At 37.8% G+C, this 22,542-nt stretch overlaps 1 protein-coding gene across 3 annotated transcripts in view; it reads right to left on the bottom strand.

Moving 5' to 3' along the window:
• Positions 1-1,127: 1,127 nt before the first annotated feature.
• The window catches only part of RAB27B (RAB27B, member RAS oncogene family), a 258,468-nt gene continuing 237,053 nt past the window's right edge, over positions 1,128-22,542 (bottom strand). For all 3 annotated transcript variants that reach the window (XM_007487559.3, XM_016431645.2, XM_001366774.4), the window contains 5 exons: positions 21,743-21,914; positions 17,610-17,695; positions 12,460-12,563; positions 8,981-9,104; positions 1,128-8,023 (listed from right to left, as the gene is read on the bottom strand). In XM_007487559.3, the coding sequence (XP_007487621.1) occupies positions 7,834-8,023; positions 8,981-9,104; positions 12,460-12,563; positions 17,610-17,695; positions 21,743-21,895 (657 nt within the window). In that variant the 5' untranslated portion in view covers positions 21,896-21,914 and the 3' untranslated portion in view covers positions 1,128-7,833. The remainder of the gene's footprint in view (positions 8,024-8,980; positions 9,105-12,459; positions 12,564-17,609; positions 17,696-21,742; positions 21,915-22,542) is intronic.

The following is a 22,542-nucleotide window of genomic DNA, read 5'->3' as shown; positions in this document are numbered from 1 at the left end:
GTTCTGTCTGACGTCACCCGATTCTGTGGTTGAGAAAAATGTCCATTTCCCTTCTAGGGAGTGTCACCTCGACATCTGTCCTCGCTCGCTCGATGAGAAGATCGCAGATTCAGGAGTGACTCGAGAGCGCCCGCTCTGGGGGGGGGAGAGGGGATACGGGTCCCTGGCAGGGAGGAGCACTGATTACTGCTGGGGGGCGGGGGAGGGGCGCCTCTGTACATTTCAGTATAGACCACCTATGGCTGGACCGTCGCCATGCACGGGCTTTCCTGGCAAGGGTTGGCCATTTCTTTCTCCAGTCAGAGGTGAAGTGATTTGACCAGGGTCACACAGCTAGAAAGCCTCTGAGGCCAGATCAGAATTGTGGCCTTCCTGGGCCCAGCCCACCATGATATACCCATCTATGTATACAGAAACAGTCAAACCAGCCCTGCTGCGGCTCCCTTTGGAGAATGGTACTTGTTCCATTGGGAAATTTATTCTGCTTTGGTTTATTTGGATCTTACTAATTTCTTCGTTTTATTAATCTAGTTATTTGTACCTTATTAGGAAAGAACTAGTGCAGCACTTAGAGGTGAGCACTATGGTGGAACATTCATGAGCAATTCTAAAAATATGGAATAAGAGACACCTGGCTGGCTCAGGGGATGGAGAGTCAAGCCTCAGACACTTCCCAGCTGGGTGACCCTGGGCAAGTCACCTAACCCCCATCGCCTAGCCCTTACCACTCTTCTGCCTTTATGGCTGCTTTATGCAAGAGGTTTTCCCTTCCCCTAGGTTTACTTTGTGTCTGCTCTGTATGTATCAGAGAGACAGATGTGTAAATATTGTCTCTAATTAGAATATTAGTGCCTCAAAGGGACTTGCTTTCTTCTTGTTTTCTTGGCTCTTAAAATCTTCACATCCCTGGTGCTTTGTACAGTGCCCAGCATGCCATGTTTAACATGTGTTTGTGGATGATTTTTTACAGTCAATTGGGAGAGAACCCAGGAGTATGGCAGATCCCAAGAAGATCCCATCCCTAGTGGAATGAAGCCACATTTTAGTCCTATCTGATTAACCTGCCTGTCCCTCCCAATATTCCCCACCTAAATACTGGGATAAAGTTTCCTTAGGTAGCCAACACAACTGGTAAAAATGCATTTTTATTTGAAAAGTGCAGAAACAATCACAGGAGACATTCCTTGACCATATTATTTAAACCCAGATACCAGCGATTCATGGGACAATTTTTTTTTCTTAATCCACAGGAACTTTGGTACAACAAAATGATAACATGACATCATCAGGCACCACAGTCTACAGAAGGGCACGGAGAGAGAAAATACCATCAAAGGGTTGAAATGACATTCATAGAATAAGACAAAATGTCTATAGACCTGTGAAGAGTGACATCAAAACGAGAAAACGATGCACAAGATAACATTGGGGAGTCCGTTATCTAAAGGGAAGTTTGGGACACAGCAAAACACTTTGACCGTTAAGAGTCAAAACTATGGTTTTCTTTAAAACATAACTAGAGAAGTACAAATTTGTTTCCAGAAATAATTGCAGGTACAGCCAGCATCTCTTACGTGGATATGTTCACACACACACACACAAGCCCTATTACACAGGGAGGATTTTCGCCACACTGGCATACGCTTTGAAGGTAATGTCACTGGCAGCCTCGAAGGAAGTACATGAGGAAATCAAGGCTCATCTTTTACTCGTTGTACTTGAAAAGAAGTATACACAGATCAAGGGAGGCCCAAGTTGGCAGCTTCTAGAAATACTCAAGTTTCCATGGAGTGATTTTGTTTTCCCTACCTGGCCACTTCATTCCACGTATTAATAGTTAAACTAATGGCTGTTGTCCTTAGCCACCTCGAAGTCTGGAAGACTTGGTGCCCAAGACCCATCCTGGTTGTGTCTCAAGTCTGAGTACCCCAGGCAGGTCTAAAATTGTGAAACAATTCATCATCTGCTTTGGTGGAGGGAAATTCCACCCTGGAAGGTCCCTACGCCTGTGTGTGTGTATGACAGCAGAGGTGGTGGTGGTAGGGATTGTCCTTAGCATATCAGAAGAGCCTTTGAAAAATAGCCAATAAAACGAAAGAAGAAGCTTCAACTCATGGTTTAAAACAGTTTTGTTTGTTTGTCTTTTTGCCTTGACTAACACCAATTAATAAGTCAACAGCCACCCTGTTTAAAAAAAAATAAGGTAATCACCAAGAAAGTAAACCTCTGCTTATGTTCAGTCTGTTCCTGGGACATGACAATACTTGGGGTTTGTGGGTCCTTGTCAACATCCTTCAGAGGAAGGCAGAGACGACTGGAACTACATTAGCCCTTAGAGGTCACCTGGTCATTTTGCAAAGAGGAAGCAGGTCTCCAGAAATGAGACTTCCCAAAAGACCAGTAAGGTCGTGGCAGGGGTGGCCTCCAAATAATTCGGTCTCCTCTCTATTGAACTACTCTGCCTGAGAAGCAGAACTTAAAAGATTCTACCCTTCTTTAGAAATCTCTTCTTAAGCCATTGGTAGAGTCATTTCTCATTATTCAGTCTCATAGCTACAAAATTGAGTTTTATAACCTTTTCTTCAAATGCAAAGATGGAAAAAAACCCCTGGCTATTGAATGGGGACTTCACTGAAAAAGGGCTTTGGAATACTATTCTTCAAGTCTCAGTAATGTTAATGAAAAGAAAAAACATCATATAAAATAAAGAAAATATTCTCCAAATATAGCAAACTGCAAATGCCTCTTTTGTTGTACATCTGATTTTTGCTCCCCATTAAATAGTTTTTTGGGGAGAGAAAAGTGATTAATAAAAATTTTCCATAAATCTGTTATAAAATAGCTCTCTATCAATGTCTTTTATTCTATATAGAATTAATTCTTTAAACCTGGTTTTTTCACACTTAACACATATAGACTTAAATAAAATGTTTCTTTACTCATCTCTGGCCACACAAATATAATCCCATATTTTGTTGTCTTTTGGTATCCAAAAAGAATCCAAAGGCAGTAAGATTAATGAAAGCTTCCACATTCTAACAATCCTCTTCAGGCTATCATACTAGACCATTATTTTCATGGCTTCATCAAACATCTGGGCACTCTTCAGCTAAGCAAACAATGCTTTCCACTCATTGCCCACTGTTCAAGCCCTATCTCAGCATTCCTCCCCTTTACCCCCATCAAATGTGTTCAAATCATCCTTTACAAAATCTGAGAAATAAAATCCTTGATGTATTCCTAAATGATCTTTTTAGATATTATAGATTTTTTTTAGAAATGCAAAAGCTTTACTAAAAGATATGTAAAACCTAGATTTAAAAAAAAAATATTTCACTAATAGCCCAAAGGGAACCACTGGTAGAAGTGAAAGATCATTCTCAATGGATAAATTCAACACTTAGATTTCCCTGGGTCGGGGGAACAAAGTTTGTCCCTAAACCAGGAATCTGAAATGCTCACTCCATTTGTACCTTGAATTTTATATCCTCTCTCTCTCTTTTCAAAATTCTTTATAGACATATGTCTTAAATCTTCTAGCTCCTCTGCAAGATATACAAGGAACAAAAGGGAACCATGCCTTTTTAAGTAACCAGAGACAAAGAAGTTAAGCAGTCCTTCTTGATCACACAGCATGTTGGAGAGCAGAGCCCTTGCTCTTGATCATTGTTTAAGTGAAACACTACATAATCCTGTCCCATGAATTTTCTAGAGCTTCTTTGTAGAACTTAACTTCTTTTAATGTCAATATATTTCAAAGTCTGAGCAGGGAAATTGGGTCCCTTCAGATTCAAGGGAATTTCAAGTTCAGAGAGACTTTTGGCTAAATTTCAAATCAACTTTATTCAGAATTTTTAAAAATAATGTTTGATTCACAGAAAAATAAGATCGCCATGATTAACTTTTCTTCCACCTTGCAAAGATAAAGAATAAAGAGTTCTCTCCCTATGGAGTGGTGACCTAAGTGCTTACCAATCCTCACCCAAAGCATTCCAAATGGAAGCTTTGGCAATACAAAACAATGTACTTAGTCGGATGACAAAAGCATAGCCAGGAAAACACAGGAAATCAGCTAGCATAACCCTCCTGGTCATGTTGTGATGAATTTATTCAGAGCCAATATCCTTGCCCAAATATTTTTGAAGATACTAGTCTTTTTTAAAAATTTATTTCGGCAGTAAGGGATAGCCAACACGCTAGCACAGCATGAAAGCTGGCCCTTTTAGTGTGGTCACTGCAGAATCCTCTGAAAAGGTTTGTTTGGAGACTTAACTGACCCAGAGCCCTGCACGGAATTGACTGGTAATCACCTGAAATTCTGACTGGAAACCCACAGGAATTCCATTAACAGTTTACCATCCCCAAACTGGAAAAAAAAAAAAGAGAATCTCTAATCCAACTCTGCTTAACCCATTTTCACCAAAGGATTTCCCATTTGAAGGATAATCCTGAACTTGAATTATGGTCATCTTGACTGACCCTTTGGGAACTCATTAGCAAAGAAATTAGGATATGCAATTTCAGTAAGCTGGACTGTGGGCTGTAGATGGAGTTCGATAGCCCTGAAAAAGAATCCCAAACTCCAAAGAGGCCGCCCAGTAATACAATATTACCAGAATTATGCCTTGTGGCTGAAGCCAATTTTGGTCACAGAGTATCTGAGGCACCAGGAAAGAGAAATGTAAACATCAAACCAGTGCAGATTCTCTACAGAGATGGTTTCTACACTGGAAAAAGAGCTTCACATACATTTTGGACAATTCCAACAGCACAATATAATCAGAGGCATTGAGAGGGAAAACACCTTGGCGACTGAAAAACACTGGCTGGCTAGGGATTTTAAAGGGGATGGAGTTCCATGTCATTTTATTTTTCCACAAACAAAGGATTTGTGTTTCTTCAAAGTAGAACCATCTAAATTCTTCAAAATAATGTCTCTCTAGGAAAAAAATATCTCTCATCCACTGGTGCAAAAATAAAGTGAAGAAGAAGAAGGAGCCCTGGACTTTATATTGGAGGGACAGATCTGGCAATCAGAGGAACAGCTATAATATATATATATATATATATATATCCAATATGATATTGGCCAAAGAGGATGTACAAACTAAAGGTGAGATTATAGTTTTAAATTATTTGCCATTAAATCTTTTGACCCTTTCCAAAGACTGCCTACACCATAGCCATCTATGGAGGTCCCTCCCTTCCCTCCCCTTCCCCAACCTCCCACCTCTAGTTTGGGTACAATAGCTTTGTTGGCATGTTGATCCTCTCTACTTCATTCCCCAGTTATCAGAAAACAGTTCTTTGGCACAAAGATCCCAAAACTTTAAGTGTCCATAGAGGGACTGGGAATAATAACAGCTACAAAATCAAGTCTAATTGCACTGCATAGCCTTTTTTGGACCTTATAAAAGAATGCAGGGGAAAGAAGTGGGAAAACTCGAGATTTCAGTCATAAAAGACAAAGAAATGGATGAATGGCCCAAAGAAGACACTGCCAGTAGGATGAAAAGGACTATGGTTGTGTCTGAGCAATGGAAGAGGATAACCACTGAATTTCCTTCCACTCCATGGTCTTAGATACCAGCTAATGGCTTTTCACCTTCTTGGGATGGTCTTGAGAATACAAAATGTCATGAGCAAGGCTCATTCAAAGAAGGAATGTGGCCACACATTTGAAAAGCCAGCTGATGCTACGAGAGCTTGGCAAAGAGTAAGAGAAACTGGCAGAAGGTGGGAATGGGGGAGCAGCTGGGTGGCTCAGTGGATAGTGAGCCAGGCCTGGAGAAGGGACATCCTGGGTTCAAATCTGGACTCAGACACTTCCTAGCTGTGTGACCCTGGGCAAGTCACTTAACCCCCATTGCTGAGCTCTTACCGCTCTTCTGCCTTGGAACCAATATACAGTATTGATTCTAAGACAGAAGGTAAGGGTTTTAAAAAGAAGATGGGGACAGAAGGTAGAATTTCACTTGAATTTTCCCCAGCAGATACCAGTGGCTTTCTTCTAATCTTGTTTCCTCCTAAGGACAAGAAGACTAATGTCCTCTGTCAAGATAGATATCTCTCTTGGAAGTCAACAAGGGTGACTTGGGTGGTGGAAGAATGAGGGCAGACTGGGGTGAAGTTGAATCCTGGAAGAAACAAGGGGAGGCATGAGGAAAGATGGGACTTTCAGGGGGTAAGATTATATAGATATCTCTAGATGAGTCTTCATTTGCTCTCATGAGCAGGAATGAGAAATGATTTTCAAAAAAGTATCTTCTCTTAAGGAAAAAAGTAAAGGCTCTTAATCTCTATTAAATAATGTAATATATTCATCAGACACCTAATTCATAGTTTAGAGTTTCTAGAATTATGGGAAGAATGAAGTTCCATGGGAAAGTTTTTATATGTTTATTTATTTATCAAGACCTTATAATATTATTATCATGGTCTAAATCTGATAAGTTTAATGAATGTTATTCTCCCCCACCCAAATGTGTCTCCACACTTTTCACTCTCCTTGAATTAGGTAAAAATAAAAGCATAGGTTAGGAATAAGTTATTGAGCTATATTATGGTATAAACTACATCATAATCTTATTGAACATCTGGAAATTCAGAGGGAACCAGGCAAAGACCTTTTGTTTTTCAGTAGTTCTAGATCAATCTGGTTAGAATGGAATGTTTGACAAAATGGGAAGAAAATGTGGTTCAGGAGGTCTCTGGAATTCCTAATTCTTTACAATTAATTATCACTTTTTACTTTTTAAGAAAACAAAATAGCATATTTCACTTGGGTTGATTCTGTGAAGAAGAGAGGAAAATCTCAGTAGTTTTATGGATGGCTTCTTTGAGAATGAGATTTAACTATAATATTCCAAGAAGGAGAAACTCCCTCAGTGACATTTAGGGGAAAAAGTAAAATGTGTTGTTAAGCAAACACTATGACCCCTCGTTGGAAATGGAAGCCCTTGGAATTCTTGCTGTCAGCCCTGGATGGTAACATCAACTTCAAATTGGACATGCATGAAGTCTAGTTAAAATGCTCTCTCAGAAATCTGCAACTTATACATCTCTTTTCAGCACATGCAAAATGTCAACCTCCCATATTACCTTTTTTTGGATTGCCCATTTTGCCTATAGGTCATCCTATCCAGTCTTGTTATCTTCTACCTGCCATTTACTAGGAACACAGAAATGACAGTATCATCCACTTCTCTGAATTTAATCAAAAGCTGGATATTCATCCTCCCAGTCACCTTGTTGGTAATTTAGTAGAGCAAGCTACATACTGTGTATCTATAATAAGGTCATTTTTAATGAACCCTGGAGAATTCTTCACTTGCAGATTCTCTTCAGCTAATATATTACTAACAATGCAAACACAAAAAGAATGAATCAGACTCCACAGAAGTAAAAACAATCTGAAAAGTGCCCTTTTTACGCTCTTCCCTCAGTAATTAATTTATTACTCCTCCCTCTCCACATGCACCTAACAAATGACCGCTTTCCTTTCTGATTTTAAGCTCTCTACTGGAGAATTTCAATGTTTTTGTAATATTGAAAACAACAACAACAAAACAATGACCAAAAAATCAATTGAATGCCCCTGATGGAAAGATTGTGTTGGGAAATCTCAGACCCAGAACTGTCAGGCTTTATAGCTCATAGTCCAGTCCCACTGAACATCGATGATCACGATGCTGTTTAAAAATTCATTCTCTGGAAGAAAAAAAAAGAAAATGTATCTGTGCAAGACCCACTCATCAATTATGTGGTTTGTCAACCATTTTCTGATCAACTATTTGGCTGAGGTTCTTGATTATCAGTTTAAAAAGGTAAAGTCTAGCAAGCACACTTTTTTTCAGCTGGTTTCTCCCCATCCAGCTTGTTCGAATTTCCTCCATTGGCAGCATCGGGGACTTGTGACTTCTCTACGCACTGTTCCATACGCTTCATTATTAAGTCCAGGAGCGTGTCCACAGCTTTCTCCACATTCTGCCCTGTTGCTGCACTTGTTTCAAAATAGGGTATGCTGGCAGTGACAATAACAGACAAGAAGTACTCATGAGAAGAGGAGAAAAAAGTCAACATAAGCTGACAACAGGTATTACAACGTCAGTACTTAAAAAATTAGAAAAAGTTAGAAAATACTGATAAATCTTCTTGCCTAGTGGTTTGGGAAATACCACCTAGATTTCTCACAATAAGGGAAAAGAACCACAACAATTGCTACAACCTTCTTCTTCTTTTTTAAACAAGTCAAATATGTTAAAACAGTAGGGAAGAGCTAATAACTAACTTTTATATAGCACCTGTATATATTTTATCACATTCAATCCTCACAATAACTCTGACAGGTGCCATTATTATCCCCAGTTAAGAAAAGAGAGGTAAACAGGTTTAGTGGCATCACATTGCTAGTGTTTGTAATTTTGGACTCGGGTCTTTCTGACCCCACATCTAACACTTTATCCGTCATGCCACCCAGCTACCTCAGATATCATCTAGTCCAGCTTTGCATTTTACAGAGAAGGAAACTGAGAACAGGAGAGTCAATGCTAACTTGTGCAAATGGTAGACACCTAAGGATTCAAACTGAAATTCAATCAGCTTCCCTCCAGAGCTTATTGAATCTATTTGTTTTCAGAGACTTGCAGACCAGGTAGGGCTGAGGACGACATTCATATTTCTCAAGTTTTCCTCCCCAGAATCTTTCATTGTCAACTACGCCAAATCTATCCACCAGATAAAAGCCCAGTGCCACAAAAAAGGTAGAGAATAAACTGTCTGAGCAGGGCCGGGGCTGCCTCTTGTGTCTTCCATGGAGCTTCTCCAAGAGTCTTGGAGTTGTGGATGAGCCATTCTTCATACACTCTCCTGCTGAGTATTGTTCATGTGTCAGGGACTCTATAGAAGAGCCCCATTCTGCTTTATTTTTTTCTCACCAGAGCCAGTAAAGTGGAATAAATTCTCTCAATAACTAACTTACCCATATTTGTCTGCAAGATCTCGGGCTTGCTGTTCATTGACCTCCCGCTGGTCGGACAGATCTGCTTTGTTGCCAATTAATACTATATCTGGATTTTCACAATATGCATTAGCTTGTAGTTGGCCTTGGAGAGAAAGTAGAGGGAATCAACAACATTAGTAACATGACATTAAATGCCTGTTCATTCTCCAGATCCTGAGTCAAAATATTTGCCTCCAACACACATTACTGCATGAGGGAGCACCTACACATATCTACTCACATACATGAACATGTATGTACACATGCACAATCATTCTAGTCCCTTTTGGAGCTGGGCATAGTACTGTTTTCATGCCTTCCATAAGTATGGGGATTAGAATGTAAGCTCTGTGAAGGCAGGATCTATCTTTTACTTCTGTATCCTCACGGCTTAGTACACTGGCAGGCACATAAAAGGCACTTAAGAAATGTTTATTGATTCATTGATCAATTAATGTCAGAGATGAAGCCAAGAGGATGAAAATTTTTTAGTTTTCTTCATGCTTTTGAAGTTTCATCTCTTCCAGAGTCCAAAGTGATAGAGATTAGAATAGGATTTTCCTTAAAAGCACTAAAATTTTTCAGAACCGATTTGTAATCAAAGAGTGAATTTTAAGGAGAAAAATATTTTTCTCTTCCTTAGGAGCTTTTAGTTAAAAATCATTTCTGATGGTATTTACTTAGAATACATTAACTACTTCCCTATGGTAAATTTAAGATACATTAGGTACTATTTATGCAAACTTAAAAAGTAGTCTGAGCTATGACAATCCAAAGACTTATTAAAGTGAGTCTTAAGGGAGAGCGAACAAAACACAACAGATTCTGAGTCAGGCGATGAGTTGAAATACCATCTATGCCACTGAGTGAGTCATTCCACTACATGGCACTGTTTCCTTACCTAAAAAATGAGTAGGTTGGACCTCTGAGGTTATTTCCAGCTCCAAAACTATGATCCTATTCTAAAGCCAGAGGAAAAATAAATAGATAAGCTACAATACATTAAATTTAACGTCAGACTTTTTTTTGCTTGGCCCAAGAGTACAAAAAATGGAAGCAATAGGTAAAAAGTTTAGGTGGTCCATTTCAGCTCAATTTTAGGGGGAAAATCCTAACAAGTTGAGCTTTCTGAAGATGAAATAAACAGCTTTTTAAAGGCATTGAGTTGTCTACCACCAGCATTCAAGTGGTAGTTGAGTTTCCACTTGACAGAGATGATGTCAAACAGGAGATTCCTGTTTAGATACAATTTGGACTAGATGGACTCTAGATTATAGGTTCATAGATACCTAGCAGGTCATGAAATCCAACGTCCTCATTTTTTAGATGAGTAATCTGTAAAAAGACAGCTAGATGGCTCAGTGCCTAGAGCACTGGGCCTAGAATCAGGAGGATCTGAGTTGAAATCCAATCAAACGCTTTCTATTTATGTGACCTTGGACAAGTAGCTTAACTTCTGTTTGCCTTAATTCACTGGAGAGAGAAATGGAGAATCACTCCAGTGTCTTTGCCCAGAAAACCCCATGGACATAATTGGTGTGATATGGTCTGCAGAGCTACAAAGAATTGGACACGACCAAATAACTGAACAAGAGTAACAAATCTGAGGTTCTGAGAAATTAAGTGACTTACTCAAGGTCACACAACAGTAAATGGTAAAGGCAAAATTTCAACTTCTAGGTCTGGCTCTCAATCCACTGAGCTACCCAGATGCCCCCTTCAATTACTTTAAAGAGGCACTGGAGGGCACACTAAAGAAATGGAATTAATGGCTTTCAATTTAGATAACTAGTCTCATAAGTACATTTGATGTCAATGCCAGAAATGTTTCTCTCTGAGAGATCAAAAGGACAAACAGAATTTCACTGCCAGATAATATAGCACTAATACAAATACCATCTTAGATGACCAGATGGTGGAGAACAGACTGTTACCTATCCACATCTAGTTTTTTTTTTATCCTGATCTGGTTCAATAAAATCAAAACAAGTGTTTAAGGACTCATTATGTGTCTGACATTCTGCCAGATGCCAAGGATTCAAAGACAAAGGTGAAACATTCTCTGCCCTTCAGAAGCTTACATTCTATTGGGGGAAACAATGTGTATACATATAATCAACTACAAAATACATACAAATCAAATACAAGGGACTGGGGAAGCAGCCAGAGCAATTGGGAAAGGCTTCATGTAGAGAATGGAGGTAGTGTTTGAGCCGAGCTTTGTGGGAAGCCACAGATTTGAGGAGGCAGAGGCAAGGAGGGGGAGCACTCTATGTACGGGGAAGGAAGGGGCAGAGAGAGAAGATGGAATGTTCTGTGTGAAGAACAGGAAATAAGACAATTTGGATTAGGAGAAGAGTGCATGGGAAGAGTCTTAGGTAATAACTCTGGAAAGAAAACCTGGAACCAGATTGCAAAGAGCTTAAAATAGCACAACTTCATTGTCATAATTTTTCCATTTTCCTATGAAACTCTTTTAATTTTAAAAATAAATTGTATTAATGTATTTTCTTTTCACATCAACTAAATTTCTTCTTGCATGCTCTCCTAGAAAGCCATAGTTTATAGCAAAGGATCTTTTTTTAAGAGAGGAAGAGTATGTATTTGTTTCTAGGGAATGGAAACCAATGGAATTTTTTTGAGCAGAAGAGTGAAATGATCGGCCCTGTGCTTTAGAAATATCATCATGGCACCTATATAGAGGATAGTTTGGAGAGGGAAGAGGCTGGATATAAGAGCTAATAAATCCAGCTGAGAAGTGATCAGAATCTGAAATAGAATTGTTGTGGTCTAGATAGAGAAGAGATATGTTAAAAAGATAGAATTATCAAGACTTGGAAACTGATGAGATATTTGGGGTGACAGAATGAGAAATCAAAGATGATGCCAAAGGTGTGAATCTGGAAGACTAGATAGATAGTAAAAACTCTGACAGAAATAGAGATGTTCAGAAATGGGGTGAGTTTTGAGGGAAAGCTAATGAGTTAAGTTTTGGAAATGTTCATACGGGAGGACTACATCCAGGTGAAAATGTTCACTAGGCAGCTGGTGGCATAGGGGATGATGTTAAGGAGAGAGGTGAGAGAGATTTTTATTAAGTCCATTGGAGCTGAAAAGATTACTGAGAATGTAGAGTGAAAAGAACCTGGGGCAGAGCCTTACATGGTAGGACATGGAGAATGACCCAAGAAAGGGAACAGAGAAGGAGTGGTCAGGCAGAAAGGATTAACACGAGAGAGGGGTGACAAAAATTCCAGAGAAGAAGATCTGGGAAGAGAGAACAGTCAAAAAAGATTAAGGGCTGAGAAAAGCCCCTGAGTTTGGTAATTAAGATTCCATCTTGGAAAAGTATATGCATTCTAGAAGCAATCTAGCAAAATCCAGGCAAACCAGCAAAATTTGTGAATGCATAAGTTAGGTTCTAAATCAATCAAGGCAAGCTACTTGGTCTGACTTACTCATCCAGTTTCTGACATTTAAGAAGCTCTGTTGGCTGGTGAGGTCAAACATTAATAAGAAGCCCATAGCATCTCTGAAAAATGCTGTGGTAAGACTTCGGAATCTGCCAAGAGAGCACAGTGAAAGAATATTAATAACAGTAATCCAGTCAATCAACCAACAATAACAATAGCTCACATTTAAGAGGTCTTTATCAGTTTACATAAAGCACTTTACTTCCCAACAACCCTTCAAGAGAGGCCAGGTTGGTGTTCATTTTACAGATGAGTTCAGATTAGTATCAATTTTTCTGACTGATTCTTTTTCCTATTCTGCTGCATGATTCCTCCTATATTGTCTCTTACCTTTGAAATCAGAGTTAGTCACTTACTACTGCAGAGGTTTCCACAAAGATGGGACACAAAGAAAGACTGTTCTAAGGTCTATAATTGTTCCATAAAGGAAGTGGTCATCAAGAGAGAAAATCTTAAAGTTCTTCAAAAGAAGTTCAAATTTTCTATTTTGCCTACTTTGCTCTGGGTTAACTCCACTCTATATCGAACTAATGTGTGCTTTTTGATGTGTTGCTCTGAAATCTTATCATTCACTAGGTGTCTGAGTGGAAAAGTCTGGTGGACACTCGGGTTCAAATTCTAACTCTAACACTTACGGTTGTACAACTATAGCAAGTCACTTAAATTCAGTCTCAATTTTCTCATCTATAAAATGGGAATAACACTTGGTTACTTTATAAAGCTGATATAAAAATACATGTCATAAGTCTAAAGAGTGTTATAGAAATGGGAGTAGTTACTAGCTACAGTAGTGACTGTTATGCCTCTATAGATTATAAAGAATGAGAAGATAGAAACATATATATGTATTATGTATATCTTGCTTATATTTACATATATTCTACAGTGGTAGCAGAGTGACACAAAGTAAGCACATGATAAAAACCTTTGTTGAGTAACTTCATGATGAAATAATGAATGAATGAATGAATGAGAGTTTGGCCCTTAACTCTGAGAAAGAAAGGAGATTATTTGTCAAAAGGGGGGGGAGAGGCAAGGGGGAAGAAAAATAAAGGTGGAGGATAAAAAGCCTTAAATAAATTATTACAGCAAGTTAAAATTACATGTTTAACACGGAGGACATGAAAATACAGAAATATTTGAAAATTTTTAAATGTCCAAATGAGAATTTTCTTTACTTCCCTCCTTCCCCCAAAACCCCCATGAAACCCTTTGGCAGAGAGAACATGGAGAATAGCTTTTTTCCTCTCCACCACCATCCTGGTATAAGATCATTTAAATCTGACTCGTGGACTAGAATATCTTGGTTCTCAGATCTGCCCAGCAAATATGTTGCTAAATGTTTTTCACTGACCACTGCTCTGGTAATTAAGGCACAGTCCTTGGCACAGAGAAGTTACTTAATAAATGTTTATTGATGGCTAAATGACTGATTTAATGGCCTGGGATAATTGGAGGGCCAGAACAGAGAGTAGAGTGATGGTGGTTAATCTGGTGTGATTACCTTCTGTGAGGCTAAAGAAAATCATATCCCAGAGAATCATTATCACTCTACTTGTATCACCAAGCAACAAAATTAAACCTTTTTTCCTTCATATTTGTGTATGAATTTAAAATTGTGTATGAATGTAGAAAGAGTATGAATTTTCCTTTGAGGGTAACATGTTTGTCAATGACATAACCACATAGCATTATGGCATCTATATTGGCATACACCATAGACACGGCAGTTGGATGATGTGATACTACAGGTCTTATTGCTTAGCTGTCCTATAAACACACTACATGCAAAATTGGCAGGATTTGCAATAGAAGAATGACTGACAGTAAGTAGGACTGGCCCCTATTTTCATCCCGCCTTGCCTTATAGAGGAGCAGTTTTAAGAATAAAATATAAAACATCTCTGCCACTTGGCCAAGTCCAGAGCCCCATTACATGTGAGGGCTGCATTTTCCCATTTTCATAATATGCAAAAAATGTTTGGTCTATGATAATGAAACTTACATATGAAGATTCTTTGAGTAATAATTTTATAGGGAACATAATTATGATGAAGGCTGTAAAGAGCTCACAATTTAAGAAAAAAAAACATATAGAAAAAATCTCAGCACCTTTCCTGACATTTACCCACAGTAGATATGAGTATTTTGGATTTACTTCAAAAGCTGAATAATTTCTAACCTCAAAAATCTGAGGAAGGATTAAGAAAGGAAGGAAAAAGACAGGTGTATATAAGATTTGGGAAATGAAGGTACATTAAAAAGTGAAAAGAATTCATCTTTATTCTTATCCTTTACTGAATAGTTTACCCCTAATATATGGCAATATCTAGAAATATGCTATTCTCTTGCTAATTAAATTCTTATATTATGGTAAAATAATGACCTGGAATTGGAATAGGCATTAGAGTTATTTTCAGTCATGTCTGACTCTTTGTGACCCCATTTGGGATTTTCTTGGCGAGAGAGATACTGGAGTGGTTTACTATTTCCTTTTTCTCCTTATTTTATAGATGGGGAAATTGAGGCATATTGGGTTTAAGTGATTTGCCCAATCACATAACTAGTTTCTGAGACCAGATTTGAACTCAGGTATTCCTGACTCCAGGCCCAATGCTTTATCTACTGTGCCATCTAGCTGCCTTTAGGAATTAAAGTTGGTTTAGTCCATTGATGGCAAACCTTTTAGAGACAATATGCCATGCCCCACCCCCATGCTGGTTATGCTCCCCCCCACCCCGCCTTTACCCCATACAGGGGAGGGAGGAAGCATTCCTATTGGGCTACTGGACAGAAGGTTGGGTGAAGCGAGGAATGTCCTCAGAGAGTGTAGAGAGGGGTAAGGATGTGGCTTGAGTGCTCTGCTTCCCTCCAGCTCTGCCTCCTATGAGCCATCCCCTCACCTACTGTGTGTTCCTATTGGCTGCTGGGCAGAGGGGTTGGCACATGAAAAAATGTCATCAGGCACAAAAAGAGGTGGAGGGGAGCAGCTCTGCCCGAGTCCCCCTGCCTTTCTAGTAATGAACTCTGTGTGTGTATGGTGTATGGCCTTGTGCCCACAGAGAGCACTCTGCGTGCCATCTTTGACACCTGTGCCATAGGTTCTCCATTACTGGTTAGTCCAATTCTCTTATTTTTACAGATGAGGAATGTAAGGTCCAAGAAAGGTCTGTGTTGTTTGTCTAAGGTTAAAGTTTGAGTTGAGTGAGTCAACACTAGAATCAATACCTTCTAAGATTCAGTCTGGCCATATTAAAAACTGAGTTAATAACACCAAACAGGCATTTATATAGTAGAATGGATAATAACCAGTCTCCTTCAAAATCAATGAACCAACAAGTCTCTGTTTGCTTCTTTTATTTAGAGCACTTTGTCATGGGGTATTCCAAGATGAATGATTTTATTGAACATGTCCAAGGGGAGCTCAATATCTTCCCCTTAAGAAACCTCTTTTGTTAACTTTCCCATAGGCACCATCACCCCATCCTTGCAGGCACAAAGTCCACAACCATAAAGTTACTGGGTGACTCTTCCTTCTCCCTTATCTCCTGTATCCTTGTCAAGTCCTATTGATTCTGCCTCCATGGCGCTTATCTCCAACCTCCCTCTTCATTCATATCCTAATATCCCCCTTCTTCCCTTAATTCATACCTTCATTGATTTCTGCCTGGACTATTATAATAGTCTCTTCAGATTTTCCTACTTTTAGTCTTTCTCTTTTCCAGTTTATTCTTCACATAGGCTAAAGGGGTATTGGTATTTCTGAAGCACAAGGCAGCCCGTGTTACTTCCCTGCTAAGAAGAGTTTCTTTTGCTTATATTGTTTGTAGGATAAAACATAAACTCCTCTTGGATATTTAAAGTTCATCATAGTCTGGTTTCAATCTATTATCAAGGGGGCCTGGCATATGTGCAGTTGACATAAATTCTCCATATGGAGGACATTGCTAAGCTTGCTTCTGGGAGAACTGTGATACCTAAAGAAAACAGAGATGGTAGAGCCTACATAGATATTCCATAACTTAAGGCAGTCACATGGGGAAGAGAAGGCCCTTTGATTGAATTCAGGGCATTAAAAAAAGCCGTGACATCAGCTACTTCCTCTTTTCCCTATTAGTCTTGGGGGATATCAGTAGAATGAACCCCTTTACTTCTGATGTCTGATGAGAAACCATGCAGTAAAGCCATAGGTCTTAGGACCTTTTTTTTTTCTGTTCTAGGTGAACAGAGTGGAGCCTCATGTCCCATTGGATTCTAAATGTCATTAGGAGGATACCTGGGTGTCTTAGTGTTTCATAATCTGGGTTCTAAACCAATGCAGCGTTGCCTCAGTTTCAGGGATGATTACATATCAGTTTCAGAGGTGAGATTTGATCCTAAATATTTCTTACTACTCTATACCTATGGTGTTTCTCTTTTGATAAATACTTATTTTGTAACTTGGGAAATAATTGAAGTGAGGGCACTGATCTGGAAGTCAGGAGGACTTGAAGTTGAATCCTACCTTATATATTTCCTAGTTATAGCTAGTTAAGTCTCTAGTCGGAATCACTTAGAATCAGTTTCTTGATCTGTAAAATGAGGATAATAACAGCACTTAAAGAGAGCTGCTATGAGGATTGGGTGAGATAATATTTATAAAATACTTTGCAAACCTGAAACCAGTATATACATCTTACTATGATTATTGTCAGAATTTTAATAATAATTTTTATTATATTTATTATTCATTATACTTAATATAATATGTAAATAGAAAATAATAGAAAATATAATAAAACATGTTCAAATTAAAATATATAATATGATATTAATGATTATTATCATTATTAGCAATTTTCAAAAAAAGGTCTTGGGCTACTAGAAATGTATAATTAGAAGCTAAAAAGTATAATATTTGCTTACAATAAAACCAGAAGAATGGTGCTAGAGACAAAGTTGTAATACCTATCAGCTGAGTGATCATGAGGAAATCATTTAACTTTTCTAAATGTCATCTGTAAATTTTGGACAGAAAATACCTCATAGGATTGTTTGTTGTGAGTAAAGTGCTTTTTATGTTATGAAGAACTTTGTAAATGTGAGATTCACTATAATGATTGCCATTATTATTATATATTATAAATAATAGTTACCTTTCCTGTCCTGCTGTATCCCAAAGCTGAAGATGTACCTTAAAAGCTTTTCCTGGAGTTCCATTTGGTCCTCGACCATTGTATACCTGAAATACACAAATATGAAAATAATCAACTTATTAATCAGATGAAGAAGCAATAATAGATTACTTCATCACCATATTATCCACTTACTCCCATATCTTCTTTATATTATATATTATCTATTTTATTCTTGTCAAAGTTCATAGAAACCCTAAATCAAAATTTCTTCTCTTTCTCAAAAAATTTGTATATATAGTTACTTAACAACAAGTAACTATAGAGAATTTGTACGAAAAATCAAATACAATGGTAGAATCTTAGGGATTATCCTCAGAGGATATATTATCCTTATATAGTACATTTCTAACATTAATGTCTTTGCTTAAGGTGGCTGCTGTTGAAATGGCAAAACAATATAATAAGGATAATATTTCTGTAATGAGTTTGCTTCAGGCACTTAATGAATTCCTTTATTAACCATGATTGCCATGCTCATGAAAGAAAATATTTCATTTTAAATTGTTGCTCTATTATTTTTTAATAAAATCAAGCAAAACAGAACCCTTTCTGTTTAAACAGAATCCGGGATCAAGAGTTACTGGAAAATATTCCACCTAGGAAAATCGAAAGGAAGAACCTGTCTCCAGATTTCCAAGAAATCATCAAATGTAATACAATTATAAAATGCATTCTACATGCCTAGATAAAAGGTACCTTTAATGATTCTCAACAACTGGAACTTTCTGAGACAAAAGCAAACTCCTGATTTAGTCCAGTGAATAAACAGACCCCTAATTTAAGTAGGTCTTATCTAGGTTAGAATTTTTGAGGAAAAAACTGAATATAAGATGATAATCACAAATCTTGTTTTAAATTAAATATTATTTTTCTAATGAACAAAAATAAAATTTTCTTTCCCTCCTATGGGAAGAAATGAAGAAAAACAAAAACCTTTGACACAAATATAAATAATCAATCAAAACAAATTCCTGAATTGGAATAATGACCATAGATCTTAGATCTGAGACATCATTAAAAGTGATCAAGTTAAATTGTATCTTTTGACAATTGAGAAAACTAAGTTACAGAGAGGTTGCAGCAAATTGCCTAGTTCAACAGAGCTAATATGGTCTGAAGGAACTTTTGAGTCAGTCTTTCTGACCCAGAATCTAATTCCTAATCCAGTATACCTGGTTGCATCTGGTAAGACAATAAATAGTAGTGTGGCAGAGGCTGGCACTAGAGAAAAAGTGCCAGACTGAATAGTATGTGAAATTGATCACCTCGATGGGGGAGGGTCCCTGGAAGGAGGAGAAGACTCTGGCTGGAGAACAATGAGGGTCTCTCGGTTTTGGAAAGCCAAGGAGAGAAGATGGGAAAAGACTTTCTCCTGAGGGTTACCCACTTTTCCTGCTAGTGACTGGAAATCTTTTCCCCCAACACTTCCCAACTGAAGGGACTTCTGAAGAGAAACCTGAGCAGATTTTACTTCAGCTCCTGTTGCCCAGGGGTGAGTCAACCTGATTTTCTCTCAGGGGACTCAGGATGCCAAGGTCTGAGTCCCCCCCAAATGTGAGGAGGGAGGGGAAAGGGTTTAGATAGAGACAGGGACCCCCTTTCCCCACTTTCCTTTTCCCATTCTTCCCTGCCTATTATTCCTTTTGTATTACCTGATTGAGTTATCATTAAAAGTTATCTGTTCCCCAAGCTGAGTGTGAATGAATGGATCAAGGGGAGACCTTTTGGTCTTGAGTAGTGGAAGGGGGGACAAGAGGGACAAGAGCGAATTGGGGAGAACAGCTTTAGGTAATGAGGGAAGGCAGAAGGGAGAAAATTTGTCTCCCCTGAACCCCACTTTGAGAAGGAAGTTCTCCTCTCTTTCCCCTTCTCTATACCGAAAGTCCAAACTTCCTCTCTGGGTACAAAACTTTATCTTTTATCTTTTTTTTAAAATACAGATGGCACCCCAGATTTAAAAGAACCCCATTTATTTGAAAAAAAAACTTTAGTGACTGTCACCAATTGTCATCAACTGTCAGTTGTGAGGTTGTTGTCAATTACAGATCCTGGGCACAACAACCATTTTCTAATGGTTAACTACTGGAAGTTAGAACCTAGAAGAGATCTAATGGGAAACATGTTACAACTAATACGTTGGTCTCCTGTGCTAGGAATAATTGCCATTTATTGGGGCTACTGTATCATTTATAATACAGTGGCAGGGATAATAGACAATGTTCTGGGGACATTAACCAATATGACTATGGGATGGACACAGTTGCCAATGAATTATCTATATGTAAATTACCTCTGGCAAATCATACCCCAAGTCTATGTTATGTTCTTGGCAGTGACTAACATCTTAAAGAATATCAAAGCTGGTGCCAACCTGATCTTCCAAAAGAAAACTGTACATGCTCTAGTCATTGATAAAAGATTAGAGACATTGTTTGGTCAGATCTCTATTATAACTGAAATGTTCCAGGATTACATGCAGAGAAAACAAGGCATGGGAAAGGGAATCGATGAGGAGACTGGGGACATGACAGGACAGACTAATAAGGATGATGTAGTTACTAATACTGGGATACCATTAGGTGCAGTAGGGGGAAATGGCCTTAACAATAACATACAGGCACAAATTAATGCATCTGCTAACAATCTTGCAAATGCATCAAAGGCTCAAAAGATTATGCCTTTGCACAATGTAGCTAAGGTCACTGATAACTCTGGCATTTTAAATTTCTCTAGTGCCAGCCTCTGTCACAGTAGTTGCATTATTTTTGAAGAATTATTTTATTATTATTATAAGACTGACATTCAACAAGCAGAAATACAAAAGATCACAGAGTAAATCTCTAAAATCTTAAAATTCCAAACTATTTCCTTATTAATTAGGAAAGTAATTATATGCTACAAATTCTAACAATTTATTTATTCTCATGTTTCTCTATGAAATCCATCTGAATATTAATAAAAATTGGTTTCTTTAGGTTTTAATATTATTATAGTCAGTGTGGTGCTCATACTTTCCATGCTGTTGACCTTGAATCATTATATATATACATCTTTCCATGGTTATGCATTTTTCATGTTTCTCATGAAAACAGGGTAGCAATTATCTCATTCCATTAACATACCATACATACCATTATTTCACCATTCTGCGGTCATTGGGTATATAGGTTGCTCAAATAGTATGAAGAGGCAATTAGTATTTTTGTGCTGGCAGATCCCTATCTCTATCTACTAATCTTTGGAATAATGTCCTAGCAGTTGGCTCTCTGGTTTAAAGGGCATGATGAATAAAGCTACATGAGTACCTTAGCTTTACTCTTTTATTAAAGGGCTTTCTTCTATTCATTGTTTTGTTTTTCCTCACAATTCTAGCTCCTGTACTTTATTTAGAAATCCTGGGCTCTAAATAAATGCTAAGTAACTGAAAATTAAGTCTGGGAAATAGCTATTGCCATTTCACCACACTTAGGTACTTGATAGGTATCGCTTATGACTAATTTTAGTTATTATTAGTTTTAATTTATGCTAATGATTAAAAGGGAGATTTCAAAACAAAACAAAACAAAAACAAGCTATATTTTCTCTGGGGAATGTGTCTTCAAAGAGTGAGTGGTTAAGGCAAAGCCAAAGGTCCTCGAGACTCCAGTGAAGAGAGTCTAGTACTTTTGCCAAGTTCTCTCTTAGAAAATGGACCTGAAGAGTGTTTGGATGGAAAATCATTGAATTTTTCACACTGAAGTCTGACAGAATCTAATTTGAGCCAAATAAATAAAATAAATGGATTCTAAATTTAAAAAAATTTAAATAATCTTTTAGGCTCTCTAGAATGTGCTATTCACATGTATTTTCTCCTATTCACTATATTTCTTGTATTTGAACAAACGATAGGAGTCACTGTTAGTGAGGAATATTTTCTTCCTATCCAAGGATTTCTTTTCACACTAGAAGGGCATATGTAGGATTAAAGATAAAAATGAGCTACCAAGCATTATGAGTTCCATTAGAGAAAGTAATTGGATGTTACTTAATGAGAGCATCTCCATCTTTATGTGGGAGAAGCACCTGAAGATGAAGTTGAATTAAAAACTTACCACACGTTTTTCCCGAAAGTCTATTCCTACTGTAGTGATGAATTTTGGATTGAATTTGTTGTCGGTATATCTATAAAGGAATGTAGTCTTCCCCACCCCTGAATCTCCAAGGGCCAGGAGTTTGATTAGATAGTCATAGTCTCCATCAGTCATAATGCTGATCTTGTTGGACCTAGAGAAGAGAAAAAACACTGGGTTACCTTTAAAATTCATTTTCTTTTTACTAATACTGAAATGCAACAAAAATACAAATATGTCCTTATTGAGGACACAAGTAAAGGGTAACTATAATACAAAGTAAAATATAGAGAGTAAGAGCTGGAAGGCATCTTAAGGTTCTTCATTCCAGCCCAGGGCTTAGCAGAGAATCTGATACATAGTATCTAATAAATGATTATTCATTTTCATATGACATATGAGGAAACTGAGGCCCATAAAAAGTAAAGTGAATGACCTAAGTTCACAGAGTCAAGCCTAGAACTTGTGGCTCTTTTTTTCTTCATCCTCACATTCTTTGTATGATATTTTGTGCCAGAAATTCCCTTTGAAAAATTTGTAAGTCTTTAAATTGAAACACACACACACACACACACACACACACACACACACTTATGTTATTTGGGAATGATTTCCTAAAGGAGTTCAATCTTTAATAATTACATTCAATTCCTCAAATATTTATCAAGTCTTTTCCTACCATGTGTATTGGACTGGTGCTAGTGATACAAAGATGAAAAGTCCCAGCCATCTAAGAGCTCACAATCAAATGAGATAAAATGCTCTATAAATCTTGACATGTT

The sequence above is a fragment of the Monodelphis domestica genome, chromosome 3 (genome assembly GCF_027887165.1).
Source record: "Monodelphis domestica isolate mMonDom1 chromosome 3, mMonDom1.pri, whole genome shotgun sequence".
NCBI classification, from domain to species: Eukaryota; Metazoa; Chordata; class Mammalia; order Didelphimorphia; family Didelphidae; genus Monodelphis; species Monodelphis domestica.
The sequence above is the reverse complement of the archived record's forward strand: the minus strand, read 5'-3'. Positions and strand labels throughout refer to the sequence as shown.